The following is a 15247-nucleotide window of genomic DNA, read 5'->3' as shown; positions in this document are numbered from 1 at the left end:
TTTTAGATGGTTTTCTCTTTGGGGCAGGGACTGTCACTTACTGTAAGTTTGTACAGTGACTAGCACAATCATGCTCGCAACCTGATTTTGGCCTCTAGGTTCTACCACAATATAAAGTGATAAATGTAGAAAAATCCATTACACAGATTGTTGACTGACTTCTAGTTACATTCAGCAACAAAAGGACAAATAACATAGATTATTAGGATTTGAAGGGACCTCCAGAGATCATCTAGTCCAACCCCTACTCAAAGCAGAACCAATCCCCAAATGGCCCACTCAAAGACTGAACTCACAATCCTAGATTTTGCAGGCCAACGCTCAAACCACTGAGCTATCCCCCCCACCCAACATGATTAGGTATAGAGGCTTATTTTTCTAGACACATGACAAAATACAAATGTTTATCATCTCCAGTTAGTTTTGTTCTGCTAAATACCTTTTCAATTGCTCTCTCAGGCTCTTGAGGAGTTTTGTCCTTTCCTTCACCTTGGACAGGAGCTTCTCTCTTCCCAGATGCTCCTACTACATTAGGTTTAAATCGCTGCCGACGCCCTCCCATTGCTGCTTTTTCAGTAACAGCTTTTTCAGTTTCTCTACAAGAAAAAAAAAGTCTGGCATTCAGAATCGGCATTTGTGCCATTCAAGCCTATTTATGTCATCTCAGACATAAGAAAAGATGATTTTCAATGACCTGCACAATTTCCTTTATTAAAAAAGGATCTTAAATACAGTGTTGCCTTTGGGGTATTATTGGTTTTTTTGCATGTTTGCACATTTCTTTGACATGCAGAAGCTGTTTTTATCTGAAACACTACAGAAAATCCTATGATCCACTTGCTGAAATATTGCAGTTAGTCTTTTGGCCCCTTCCAGTAGCATTAAGTCTTCCAAACTCTGTAACAGAGTTACGTGGCTTACTTTCTATAGTTTCTGCTCCAATCTTCAGAAGCTAGGCAGCAAGCTGTGGAATGTGGGGAAGAATCAAAGTATATACCTTTATGAAAGTCTATTTTATCCCTGTGTAGTTTCAACTACTCCTCCCTGGACATCTTATCACTGAGTTCCACCCCCTCCCCAGTAAGGTTCAAATCATCATTGATAAAGCTTCTGAGTTAAAAAGAATGGTTTGGTATTATATGATATCTGGCTCTCTTCAGCATGCCAGGAGAGGAGTGCAACACCTCCATGGTATTGCCATTCATTCTATATTGTCCTGGGAAATCTAGAAGCCAAGTTAAGGATTCACACTTGTCTCCTCAGTTTGCACTTGCATCAAAGTTCATCAGAACAGCCTACGGAAGGACTACAACAGACTACTGCAGGCAATAAACTAGAAGACACTGCAGTAAACAGTTAAGAGTTAAAGTAAAGATGATATGATAAACTGATCTCTGCATACTCACTGAGATTCAGTCTCTACGGCTTTGATCTCTCTTCCTGTGGTTTCATCTCTGGTGATTTCAGCTATGTTATCTTCACCAGCTTCCATGGTACACTGAATTAAAATAAAATATTTTTATATAGAGGACAGAGAGATGAAAGATAGAGCATTTGAGTCAAATCTGATTTGCAAAGTCAGTGGTCAGATGGGGTATAATGCAGCTACATTCCCATTGTACACCCCATAAGTATCCTGCATTGTTAACAGAAACCAAAACACCAACTAAGCATGTCAGATCCTGGCCAGCATGGACTTACAAGTGATCTCAGAGATTTTAACCATGATCAAGAAGCTTTGGTCATTGTCCTGTCCCTGAAAATTCTTCAGCTAAATGTTGAAGGCCTCTCATCTGCTCAATGTTCTATTCTCCAGTCCCTAGCCTCCAAACATAAATGGACGTCATCTGCCTTCAGGAGATCACTTTCTGCAGCTGCCTTAACACCACAGGTTATGACCTCATGAGTTACCCTTTGCATAGCAAATGGGGCCATGCAACCCATGTTAGAGCAGATCTTGCTGGCATCGAACCACTCCAATCTAATTCGGATCTCTGATGTTGAGAGAGTATCATTTCAGAATGGCAAAAGAGTACGTGCACCACAACCAAGCCTGCCCTCCCCTAAATATTATTCCTAAGCTCCCACAGCCTGACAGGTTTTAAAAGCCAACACACTACTGGGAGAGACAGAGAGTCAGATCAAAACGGAGTTGACTTTTTGGACTGGGTTTCATTCTATGGTCTTCACCTCATCCATGATCCAAACAGAGTACTTTTCATTCTCCCAGATGGAAGCAAGACTACTCGCCTGATCTCACCTGGATCACCATCACAGGCCATCACCTACTTCAAGCTATAGTAGCATAATGAAAAACTTCCCACAGTCAACATAGTCTGAATTTTACCAAAGTTGGAGTTACCATACCTGTCATAAGCATCAATATTAACCCTTGCTGAAACTATCAGAAAGCAACCTGGCCCAGCTTCACACAATTCACACAACATCTCTACTGAAGCAACTTACATGCAGTTCACATAAAAAAATTTTAAAAGCTGCCACCAGGTAAATTCCAAGAGGTTGTTATAAGTAAGGCCCTACTTGAATTGTAGGATGATCTTCAAACAAATTGCCGCTGAGCTGCATGGAAAGTCATAGAAGAAAAATAATAATGGACCTTTATTAATAGTGGTAATTCGGAAAAAGCAAGAGTAAACCTATTTGTTTAAAAAAATTGCTGGAACAACATAAACACTCAAGTATTATGTTATGCCTGCTAATTTTGTTGATAGCCAGACATTTTGATGCAACTATATTACATTCATTTAAAAAAAAAAAAAAAAAAAAGGAACTGGTACAATATACAATTCAGAAGACAAAGTCACAAACACAACTGCTAAAGAAATCAAGTCCAGTTACTTTGGCCTTTTTAAGGTCATTGAATGTTAGTACAGTACTAACTGCATACTCAAAACGTATGCAAAACTGTGTACTGTGCAAAGTAAGCTAATTAAAATCAAAATTGTGGTGGAGGCCTAATATTGCAGGATCTGCAATTTCAGCAATGTCACAAATGAAGTAGGGCCTGCGTTATACAACCTATATTCCCTGCCTAGATGAGGAGTTTGCAGAATTCCTCAAGCAATGTGAAGACGTGGCAACCCAGATATCACCACACATCTTTTAGACAGCTTGAACACTTCTAGAATAGCAAGATGGGAGCAGTCTACCACAGAACCAAACATATCAAGAGACAATGGCAAAGCCTGGGCACTAATTAGAAAACTTGGTGCTGCTCAGAAGCATCCAGCACAGTGCCATTGTTCAGTCTCTCCGAACAGTACTGTTATCCCCCAGATAAATTCCACAAAAGTGGATGAAGGACAGAAAGTTTGAAGGAGAGATAAAGAACAAATGGTGCAATACAAAGAGGGTATACCTGATGCTGAAAAAACCTCCAGCCTTTCACCACAGATGTACTGAAATACTGAAAACAGGTAAAGCCTGTGGGCTTGATAACAACTCCACCAAATTGTTGAAGAACAAGGGAAAACTAGCAGACAATGGCTACCCATGTTTCTAACTCAAGTCATCCAAAGAATAAGATACCCAAGATCTAGCAGATAGCAAAAGTAATAGCCCTGACAAAACCTGAAAAAGCCCAGTGACTTGGAAAATTACTACTTCATCATCGCTTTGCTAAGTTGCATGTACAAATTACTTGAAAGAACCTTCCCAATCACTGCGTTTTATCTTTGCAGTGATCTGTCTGGCAGTAAAGAACCAGGATTTCAGTCACATAGAAGAAGTCTTGAATGCTAACACGAAAGATATGGCTCATTATTGTAAAAGATGGAGACTTAAACCTATCACCAAAAAGACAACATCCAGTTGCTTTCCTCTATACCACACAAAGGCCAACGAACAGGTCAATATCTTCCCAAATGGACACAGGCTGGACAATGACCCAAAGCCAGTGTATCTAGGTATCACACTGGACCACATCTTGATTTCCCAGCAACGCCTTACTAAGATGTTGCTGAAAATAAAAACAGCCAACAACCATATCAGTAAATTAACTGGTTCTACCTTGGGAGCTAATGTACAGACACAAACTCTGGGCTTGCCTTATGCTATTTTGTATAATAATAAATAATAATAATAATAATTGGAGATCTACCAATCTCCTAGAACTGGAAGGGACCTTGAAAGATCATTGAGTCCAGCCCCCTCTCTTCACTAGCAGGACCAATTTTTGCCCAGATCCCCAAGTGGCCCCCTCAAGGATTGAACTCACAACCCTGGGTTTAGCAGGACAAGCCACTGAGCTATCCCTCCCTCCTCTCCAGTGCCGCTAAGCTCGTTTCATACAGGACTAACAGACACTCAGCTACATGAAATCATGCATATAATAGGTACCATTAACCTATTAACCTGGCCTGGCTGCCGGTTTTGTCCAATATCAACCCTCCTGACATTAGGTGACAAGTCACCTTACAGAATCTGCACCTTAAGGTGCAAGACATGTCACATCTACCCCATTTAAAAATGTGTTTAATCTACCAAGCCATCATCTCAGTTCAAGTCACCGCTTTGGGACAATTCCCCTAATGAACCTCAATGTCACCTCAAGGTGCCAAGAACAAGCTTCAAATTAATATCTTGTGAGAGAGCCACTAAGTCCATCCCCTAGTTTTGACATTCCATGCCCTCTTTGGATAAAGCTCAACTGCTTCAGATGTGAAGCAATCAGACATGCTGCTAATCACTAAAACCAACACGCCTGACTTGATCATCTATGTATAAGCAATTGCTATACAAGTGGTCAGATGAGCCACAGAACAGGTCACCAAGATTTAGGAAATCAACTTTTACATATAACACAAAATTGTTAGCATCTGCAATTAACATTGCTACTCCCCACCATTTTTTCAGCCCCTTCTGTAGACTCTGGAGAAGAAATCTTGACCTCAAATTTCTCTTGGACTGCTGCTTCTGTCTTTCCAGATGCCCTTGCTAAGTTGGGTTTAGGTCTCTGCAGGCGTCCTCTCACGGATGGCTTTCCAGCAGCAGCTTTTTCAGTTTCCCTTAAGATACAAAAACAATAGCTTATGATATTCACAGCAAAGAAATCCAGTACTCTGAGTGATCAAATATATCTTCCAAAAACATGTTACCTATATATTCCATACAATAAAACAGTAACTGACAGAAATCATTACTGTGTTCTATGACATTTGTGGGTATGCTTTATTTCTTGAAAGTACAGAATCTTTTCTAAGTGTGTAAGGACACTCTTCATAAGTTTACTGGTTTTCAGCACTGTATGGGGCCACACCTTTGAAGAGAATATCAGAAAATGTAACAGTTCCAGGGTGAATAAAAATTTTTTTATGGTTATTTGAATTATTAGAAGTTTTCTTTTTAAAAATAAACCTGATTAAAAAGAAATCGGAATTTAACACAAAATATGTTAAGGCCTAAACTGATAATCTCTTAAAACATTGAAGTAAAAAATATGCTGAATCCATGAACCTCTATCAAAAACCTCAGAATTAAAGGCTGCTTTCCTATATAAAGAAAGAATCAGGTGGAAAACATCTAACTTTTGAGGTCAAGCTTTATAAATATAGCACAATAGGTCAGACTAAGTAATTTAGGAGCCTCTCTCATTTTCAAGAGACTTAGACAAGACTTTCACTGAGGCACATTTGAAAATTTTCTCAGGCTGACTTGAAATAATCAGTTTAATTGACTACATTTAATTCCTCTGTTCCTTTAATAAACAATTTAGTTGTAAATTTGAAACATTTTGGATACATAAACTTCTCTTATCAAAACATTTAAGGTTGCATTATTCAATAAAAATAAGTTTTATATACTATTGTCTGTTTCATTAAATTCCAGTTACAACCCTAATGCAGCTTGACACAAAACATGAAAAAGGCAGTAGTCCCAGGCTGGAGACAGCAAAAGGAAGTTAGTATGCTGTAGTATGGCATAAAGATCAGGAGATCTGAATAGTACACTATTACATACTAGATTAATTCAATCCCCATCCCTTACTTGTTCAGTGCTCTTATCCTGACAATGAACCCCCAAGACCTTGGTATACTAAGGGCTTGTCTATACTAGCCGCAGGATCGGCGGGCAGCAATCGATCCACCGGGGCTCGATTTATCATGTCTAATATATAAGTGGTACTCCACTGGAGAGAGAGGCGCAGGCGGAGTAGACTGGAGAGCAACTCACTGCAGTGAAGACGGTCAGTAGCTCTAAGTTATTCACATAGCTGAAGTTGCATAACTTAGATTGATTGCCCCCAACCCCAGCCCTCATGTAGACCAGGCCTAAGTTGCACAAGCTGTAACTCTCATTAAAACCAAAATAACCTGCTTGTCCCTGTGCAACATTTTGAAGTTTACTATAAGAGCCATTCTTTGGCAACAGAAACTTAGTTCTATTTGAAGTATTTTTAAAACAAATAAAGAGAAACAAAAGATCACCTGCTGTGCCATGTGAACAGATACCTACCCACCCCCAAATTAGAGAAATATAGATTTAACTCTCAGTGGACTACTAGTGCTAGGCAGAACTACTCACATTGTTTCAGATTTAGAATCATGGCTTTTTCCTGCTGTACTTTTCTTTTCATCTGGTTTATATAAATCACATACTTCATTGTTCTATGTGGAAACAAAGTAATACTTAGAACTCCCGATTCCTGCAATAGTGAAGAAACTCTTGCTACGAGACAGTTAAATATCGTTGTCAAATGAAAGCAAACACAAGGCTTCTTTTTTTATCTTTCAGTTAAATCAAGTGAGCGAGATTCTACTACCAATTTTAACTATTGTTGGCTGTAGGCTTTAAATAATCTTTTTACCAGAGATCACTAGGCATTATTCCAAAAAGCAAGAATGATAAAGGGAATTATTCTTGATCAACCGATATGGCAAAATATAAAGTCTACCTATTATATAGGAACAAAAGCATTTCTGCTACATAAAATTATTTGTCCTCCTTTTATCTACAGTTGTTTCATCACATAGATATTCTCAAAGGTGTATTTCCTGTACTGGCTGGTTTGGCGTTTTCAGATTGCCAAGGAAATTTATTGTGCATCAAATTAATTTCACTTAACCACAGAACACGTAATCTACAACGTAAAAACATTACTGATAGTTACATAAGCATTCTGATTGTGATGACTTGAGACTGCATGTTTTTCTTAAGGCTGTCCTTCCTGTTACAATAGCGGTATATTGTCATAGCTAGTTGGCCTGAAAACTTATCTACTTAGTTCTGGTTTGTATGCAGGATTGAGAAACATTACAGGGTCCAGGTTATTTTGTCCATTTCATTTCTTCTGAGGCAGAAGAGTGTTGTATTTCTATAACACTTCACACACAAGGAATTCAAGGTGCTTCACAAAGATTAGAATTAGCCAACCTCCCAGTAAAAATGGGGAAGTTTGCTTATTTTTTAAATCTAAACTAATGGTGAAACTGAGGGTCAAGAGTTTAAGTGACTTGCCCAAAGTAGCATAGGAAGTATCTCCTGACCCCTCCCATGCTTCAGCCACAAGACCATCTTTTGTCTTAGAAAGATTAAAAAATTAAAGGAATCCTTCAGATAAAGCATTACTAGTTATGCTAGCAAGCACACGGTACCAAGTCCCCGCAGGACTGGGCTTCAAGACAACGAAAAACATTGAATTTTAATAGTGGAATTTTCTCCTTCATAACCTTTGTTTTGGAAAGGTAATGAACAGCTTAAACAGCAACTTTAAATTTTTGCACTATGAGATAAACCCAATCCAAACATGATATTCCTTGAATCAGTTTGGTCTACTAAAATAAAACCAATAAAAGTAATTTATCTAACTGACTGGCAATTTGACTTCTGGTGATATTTCCAGGTTTAATGACTTTGTGTGCTGAGCTGTATATGAGCATGTTATGAGATATTTATCAAAGAAATCTTTATTTTATGTGAATGCTACTAGTAACGTGAGAAGGATTACTGGAGATCAAAAAGATCCATACAAACAAAGATACCTTTGCTTTACTGGTCTCTTCACCATTTCCTTTTTTATTTCTGGTACCTGAAGCTTGAGATTTTGAAGGTTGCCGATCCTGTGATCCAGAGATGATATCTGGGATTTGTGGTTCAGAAGATTCAGTTTCTATTAATCCAGCACTAGTATCTTGAAAGCTGAAAATAAGGCATTCAGAGAAAATGTAACATCAGTACTTTTTCACACACAAGTTAATCAGGGTTGCAAGATCAAATTGCACTATGGAGTTATTAAATATACAGTGCTACCACTGTGAATTTGCCAAACTGGACAATCTGAAGAAATTTTAAGCATTCTATTGAACCTGCCAAATATTATGACTGCCAGCTTCATTCCCTTCATCTAAATAAAGTTCTTGCAACCAAATAGAGAAGTTCTGAAAAGCTTTGGTTTATCTTAATGAACTGCCTTTTAAGCACTGCAAGGGAAGAATTATTTTAAAAGCAAAAAAGCTTTTGAATATTCTGAATTGGCTACAGGAACTCTCTCATTTTATGGAGAAAATTTAATATGGAACAGAGAATATCAAGAAGAGCTTCATCAACACAATGAAGTTCTACTTCAACTCAGAGACTGTTATTAAAAGTGTTATAGTTCTTCCATAAATATCTTGTCATTTACAAAACATCAATCATATCTGTGTAATGGCGATACGAAAATCTCCTTAGGAAACATGGAAATTAGTGACACAAAGTGAAGCGTTATATACGGTAAAAAAGTTTCTCAAAGTTCATGACCAAAAACAATTGCATCTTTGAGAAAACCTGGTTATGTTTCAACTCAGTATTAAACTAAGTATGGTTTTGTTTCCCCACAAATGTTACAGAAAACACATTTTATAGTTAAAAAAAGAAGTGTACAGAACCACCCCATTCTCCCCATCCCCGCCACAAAGTACAGTAGTAATATTACTAAGCTCTACTTTAGTGGCACCATCACATTTTCCTTAAAGCTTTAGGGAAAGGTTTAGAATAAGTCACTGGTCTTGATGTTCATCCCAAAAATAAGAGAAATTTTGGATTTCAAGAATCACTAAATGGGGGTTTAGCATTCATTTTTATTAAGTTAAGAGGAGGCATTCAGGGTAAAAATCATGTTGTAGGTATAAAATTAAAGTGAGTCTACCACCCTTGAGGGCAAAGCTTGACAACACATGGAAACCGAAGATCCTGTCCATCTTTGCCAATGAATGTGATGGTAAGAATGAAACAAAACAAAACAAAACTAAATTTTAGCAAGAAATGGTTTGATTTTTGTGTTTGTAACAAAAGTTACCTGGCTAAATTGAGATGACTTTCTTCAGTTTTATCATTCAGTTGTAAGCAGGAGTGTGATTCTTGCTCCACCAGGACAGGAGTCTCATCCACATTTTCTTGATTAAGAACATCCAGTTCCTCCCCACATTCAGTATGATTATCACTGTTCATACCAGACACTGCATTTTTTTCTGTTAGCAAATTGTTAAGTGTTTAATACGTATTTCCAGAAAATGCCTGGTAGGTACAGATTCCAAAACATTCACAAGAGAAACCACTAACGCGCGTAACAAAAATAGGGCTTCAATTTTAGAAGTTATTTTGAGAACCAAATTGAGACATCCAAGAGGGACCTGAATTTCAGAAAAATCTGGCATTTAAAGTGTTTCTGACTGGGCAGCTCAAAAATTAAGACAACCAAAAAAAAAAAAAAGTGACTTCACTTTGAAAGTTCAGACTTATGGGTATAGATAGCTAAACTTTGAAACTTTGGGCTAAATTCAGATTTGTTGCTACGATCAGGAAAAAGAAAGTCACTTTCTTCCAACTGAGTAAAATTTGATCTATAAAGAAAATAATATTGTGTTTGGAGATTTTGTTTTTAAACAATGGTTGCGTCATTGAACAAATATCAATTATCCGTCAATGAAAATGATGCAACCTTCTCCATTACAAATTGTAGGCTTATGTAATTATAAAGGTTATAGTGTAATTTATAGTAAAATTGTACAGGAATTCAGGTTAAAATTTTAAACATTTTCTTTACCTACATTAATCAACAATCAAAGAGGTTTAAAAAATCTAGATTTAATTTATTGGTTTGCACCCCATTCAGTTTGGAGCTTTTAGGCAGTTTCACCATCCAATTTTCACATAATAATGCTGCAGTTTTAAATACTTTTAAGGAAAATTTCTACATCTCAACAAAAACAAGGTTGATTTTTTTTTTAAATTAAAATATTTTAATGGGGGCTATTTGGAGATGCGATTTAAAAAAAATTAAATTTGGGGCCAAAACTACCTGACAGTGCCCTTTAAAATGAAACATGCCATAAAACTTTCACCAAAAGGTTTATGAATTCATGATATATTTTTCCCAACTACATTTTTTAGGGTTATCCATATTGTTCATTAACATAGCTGAGACCTCACCTGTGCGACCACAGTGGTTTAAACCAAACAATATTCCATAATAGATTGTTGTAATGTGATATCAGAAGTTATATCTAAAGACCACCATAAAATGTCAGGTAGTCCAGAAAGTGGTAGTGCTCTTGCTTAGAGGTGCTTCATAAATTATGTCAGTGCTTCAAGGTTTGCAATGAAAGATCCAATTTGTTTCCATATGTAATTCAATCTGTTTTCACTTCAAAACCTTAAATGGTTTGGAGTCCTGGGTACCAAAGAGATGAACTCTCCCCCTGTGCAGTAAATGGCACTTTGTATCAACCAAGGCCCTCCTGTTTAAAAAGAGAGGGGACTGGCTGCCAAGCACTTTTTGAGAAATGAGCTTTAGTTGAGGGCCTCTCTCCCGCAATGGTCTGTTGATCTTCAGAGCACACTGAAAAGCCTGTGTATTCTCCCAGGCTTCTGAGAAGGAGGTGGATTAAAGAGGGTACAAGTAAACTCAGAGAGAATGGTAATTGTTAGACCCAAGTTGAAAGAAAACAATTACCATCCTCTCCAAACCAACAATAGTACCTACACGTTATAATTTTTTATACCATACAAAGGCCCAAAGAGAACACACCAAGTATTTCCATAAGCTAAAATTTGAGGTTTATAATCCGATGGGGCAGCTAATGTACAACAAACTGGGACATTGCCAACAGTAGAAGGATGGATTATGGCTGAGCATTTTAATCTTACTTTTATTGCTGGATTTCCCACCCTTAGCTGATTTGGGGGGGGCAGCTCCCTCTTCAGCCTGATTCTCCACTTCCAGTTCAGAATCATCTTTTTTCTTCTTCTTCCTCGTCTTCTTGGTTGTCACAGCCTCCAATATAATCTGTTCTTCTGTCTGTTCAGAGACACTCAGAGATTCTTCATTCTCCTTCTCAGCTGTCCCAGCATCCACTTCTGTTTCTGCATCAGAAATTCTGACACCCTGAGGAGCATCCTGGTCATTATCTGCTTCTCCACTGACAACTTTAGCTATCAAAGACAGTACAGTTCCAGATAAATATACTAGCATTATAAACTAGGAATCTCAAAGGTCTTTCCTTTATCAATGTCTGGTGCATTCATCTATCCATGGCAATATGCTGTCAGATATAGCAATAGAGCCCTAAAGAAATGTTTTGGCCAACAACCAACCAGACGCAATCAAGTCTCAGCACTGGTTAACTGATGCTGCACCACACATTTAGGAGACAGTCCTTGTATCCGAGACTGTTAAAAATGTCATTCTATACTTAATGCACATCACTTTATCCTTGTGTTTTTTAAGTTGGGTAGTTACACTGACTTTACTACAACATGAAAAGTAGGTACTTGTCTTCCTAGGGAAAAAACCCTACTACTGTGGGTAGAGCTTAATTTGTGGCTGCATATGGCATATTATGCTGTGGTAGTTCAAAGAATTTATCTAATTAGTTTTTACTACATACTACAGTACTCAGAAGTATTAGAAACCTACACTTTCTAGGCAGATTGTTTTCTGGTTTTGGGAAACAGCTTCTAAAAATGACTCAATTACTTATTTCTTTTTAAAACGTTCTGAAATACCAATAGTCAATCACCGCAAAAATCTTGATTTGTATACAGTGTTAAACATGATGAGTAATTGTTTTTACTTTTGGCACTTTAGAGACTAACCAATTTATTTGAGCATAAGCTTTCATGGGCTACAGCCCACTACGAAAGCTTATGCTCAAATAAATTTGTTACTCTCTAAGGTGTCACAAGTACTCCTGTTCTTTTTCCGGACACAGACTAATATGGCTGCTACTCTGAAACCTGTTTTTACTTTGCATTTTAATATTTTTACATTAATTTTTGTCATTCCCCTCCCCACCAGTATAAGTGACAAACCCAAAAGGCAGTACAAGAGTAAAAAAACATGCCTTTTATACTACATTAAGTACAAAATAGGTTTATTTTTTAGCCCACAACTAAAAACTTAATGTTTTACATGTGGTGTGAAATCCACCAGGTAGGAAAAGACAGCATGATTTCCGTTAACTCATATTCATAATCTTATCTAGTAATTTCAGGCAAGTAAATTTCTAAAGACAACAATGGTCTTTCAGAATCACTTTTTTGGCTACTACTTCCTAGACAGTCTCACCTTTGTAAAAACTTTTCATATATTGTTCTCAATGCCATTTTTCCTGAAACAGTTTTTGACAGTTCAGAGAGTCACAACATTACATTTAAAAAACTATAAATAGTTTTACACTACTTCTAAAGCAAAACATGCATAAAAATGAATGAAATTCTTTTCAAAAGCATTGAAGTACTATATAAAAAATTAAAAGATGAAGAGTAACTAGAAAATAAATCTTATGCTTTATTTTAAACTGAGAAAGCGAGCCAGCTAAATGAATCTCACTAAAGAGAATGCACTTGCAAGTTTATAGTGGGTGAAGGCAAGTCAGAACTATAGCATTTCTCTAGAAATTGGATCTAGAGAAATCAGTCACCTATATCAGAGTGTATCAATATGAAAGGCTTTTAGTGCCTGTGCCAAAGCCTTAAAAGTGAATTTGTGAGCATCCTAAGATATTTATTAACAGATCAAGTTGAAATACTCCAAAAAGGAAATACAAGATTCCAAACTAACTGTAACTTGAATAAGGTAGTACAATTTTATTTCATATAAGATACTCTCTAAAAATTGGCTAATACTATCCTCTAATTGAGCAAATGAAGAACTGAAAAAAGTTCTTCTAGGAATCCAATGATGTCACAGAAGTCTCCCATTGCCTGAAAGAAATCTGTTCAGAACAGTGAAGTATGACATTTCTTAGAGGATTTTTTTCCCCTTGTTCAATGACCCAATAGTGAAGCACTATAACAGTATTACTCTATATTATTATCTTGAACAGAAAATTCTAAAATTAAGTACCTTTTTGCTTTTTCCGAGATTTGCGTGGCTTCTTCTCTTTTGAACTTTGTCTTTTAGTAGCTTTTTGCTTCCTCTTTTTCTCATCTGCCAGTACTTCCTCAAGCAACTGGGCAAAGAATTCAAAGTCAAATGGTCGCTTTTCCTCTGTTCAGTTAAAAGAGTGAAATATAAAAGGTAATATTTCACAATTAATAAAGTTATTCAAGCTTCTGCTTTCTTAAAACAAATAGTTCATTTATGATTTCCATGCCCAACCACCACTTTCCATACTGCATGTTTCATGACTAGTCAGTTTCTTTTATACGAGTGGCACTGAAAGCTTGCAGAGACCAGAGGTAACATATTAGGTGTTCAAAAGCTTAATTTTAAAACAAAGGTAAATGAAAAAACCCATAGCATCTAAGGTATGTCCACACTGCCCACATTACACTGCAGCCATGGCAGCGCTGCGACGTGCGCAGTGTTGACATGCTATATCACTGGGAAAAAGCTCTCCCACCAATAAAAAACCCACACCAAACAAGCAGGGGTAGCTTTATCACCTGAGTGCAGCTCCCGGCATTAAAGAACTATCTATACTGGCACGTTTCAGAGCTAAACCCTTTGGTCGCTCAGAGGTGTGTTTTTTCACACCCCTGAACGACTAAAGTTTTAGTGCTGAAAGTGGCAGTGTAGACACAGCTTAAGAAAGAGTTTCACGTAATTGCTTGGAAAATTCTGAAAAAACAACAAACATTCAGGTTGCATCACAATATCAAATTATGAACCACTGCGCTAAACGAAGTAGACACTCACTTTTCATGAAAGTAACAGTAGTACCTATAGAGCACTTGTCATTCAAGATTCTCAGAGTGCTCTACAATTAGTAACTAATGGATCCTACATGTGAGATAGTTAAATATTACTCCTCATTTCACAGAAAGACTCTGAAGCACAGAAAAAGTATATGTTTAGCCCAAATTACACATCAAATCAACAGAGCTGAGACTAAAAGCTAAAAATTTTACTTTCAGTCTTGTATTTTAACCACTACATTAACCTCTAAATGTAAAGTATGACAAACACACACCCTGTTGTAGAATTAATTTATTGGATCAAACAAACTAAAGCATAAAAGAATTACATATTCATAATTAAATTCTTCTGATCAGGTGTTAAGTAAAAACTTACTGAACGCTTTATCTATCCTCCATCCATTTGCTTTTTCCTCACGTTTAAACTTGTTCTGAAAAAATGTATATTGTAAATTATATTAATCCTGCTCCACTAAGCAAATGTTACAGTACTACAGATATACAAGGCAGAAAAAAAGGATAAAATACTCCTTTAGTTAGTGAAAATGTTGCCCACAAGGAAATAAAAGTTTTAACTAACACACTGGTTTGATTTACAAGTGTATCTACTTCAAATTAGGAAGTTTAACTAATTTGTATCAGATCAAGAAGCATCTTATCCATTTCAGACATATTACTGTGGATATTAACTACATTCTGAAAATGTATTGTTACCACAAATTTTACCATCGAACCATGTACCATCAAAAGTTAATACTAAAATACTGTAAACAGCATGCAAAAGATTGAGAACAAAAGTAAATGCTGACAATTTGCACTGGTAATATCATTCTCTGCTTTACTTACCTTAATCTCTGTTCTTGCTCTGTGAGGAAACAGCTGACCAATCAGAGAGAAGTCTGTTCCTACCATGCTAATAGCTAAAAAGAACATGTCAGTTTCTGTAACAAAAATATACATACACAAGTAAGTATTGAGTGCTATCATCCTTTTTACTACATGAACCAAAATCTTTACATTTAAGAGTAAAAAAAAATATAACATATGTAAACCCAATATATTCAGACAGAGCTAAATTCCAAACCAGACCATTATTCCAGTTCATAGT

At 36.7% G+C, this 15247-nt stretch overlaps 1 protein-coding gene across 8 annotated transcripts in view; it reads right to left on the bottom strand.

Annotated features, from left to right (window-relative positions):
* Nucleotides 1-15247, bottom strand: part of BDP1 (B double prime 1, subunit of RNA polymerase III transcription initiation factor IIIB) — a 78178-nt gene that overhangs the window by 52472 nt on the left and 10459 nt on the right. For 7 of the 8 annotated variants that reach the window (XM_030565716.1, XM_030565717.1, XM_030565710.1 and 4 more), the window contains exons 7-16: nucleotides 14986-15080; nucleotides 14516-14570; nucleotides 13346-13489; nucleotides 11146-11430; nucleotides 9296-9467; nucleotides 8001-8157; nucleotides 6544-6626; nucleotides 4865-5027; nucleotides 1407-1498; nucleotides 440-596 (exon numbers count right to left, since the gene is read on the bottom strand). In XM_030565716.1, coding sequence (XP_030421576.1) covers nucleotides 440-596; nucleotides 1407-1498; nucleotides 4865-5027; nucleotides 6544-6626; nucleotides 8001-8157; nucleotides 9296-9467; nucleotides 11146-11430; nucleotides 13346-13489; nucleotides 14516-14570; nucleotides 14986-15080 — 1403 coding nt within the window. The remainder of the gene's footprint in view (nucleotides 1-439; nucleotides 597-1406; nucleotides 1499-4864; nucleotides 5028-6543; nucleotides 6627-8000; nucleotides 8158-9295; nucleotides 9468-11145; nucleotides 11431-13345; nucleotides 13490-14515; nucleotides 14571-14985; nucleotides 15081-15247) is intronic. The other variant, XM_030565713.1, reaches the window with a different exon arrangement.

The sequence above is a fragment of the Gopherus evgoodei genome, chromosome 6 (genome assembly GCF_007399415.2).
Source record: "Gopherus evgoodei ecotype Sinaloan lineage chromosome 6, rGopEvg1_v1.p, whole genome shotgun sequence".
Classification (NCBI taxonomy): domain Eukaryota; kingdom Metazoa; phylum Chordata; order Testudines; family Testudinidae; genus Gopherus; species Gopherus evgoodei.
This window is presented reverse-complemented; position numbering and strand designations above follow the sequence as displayed.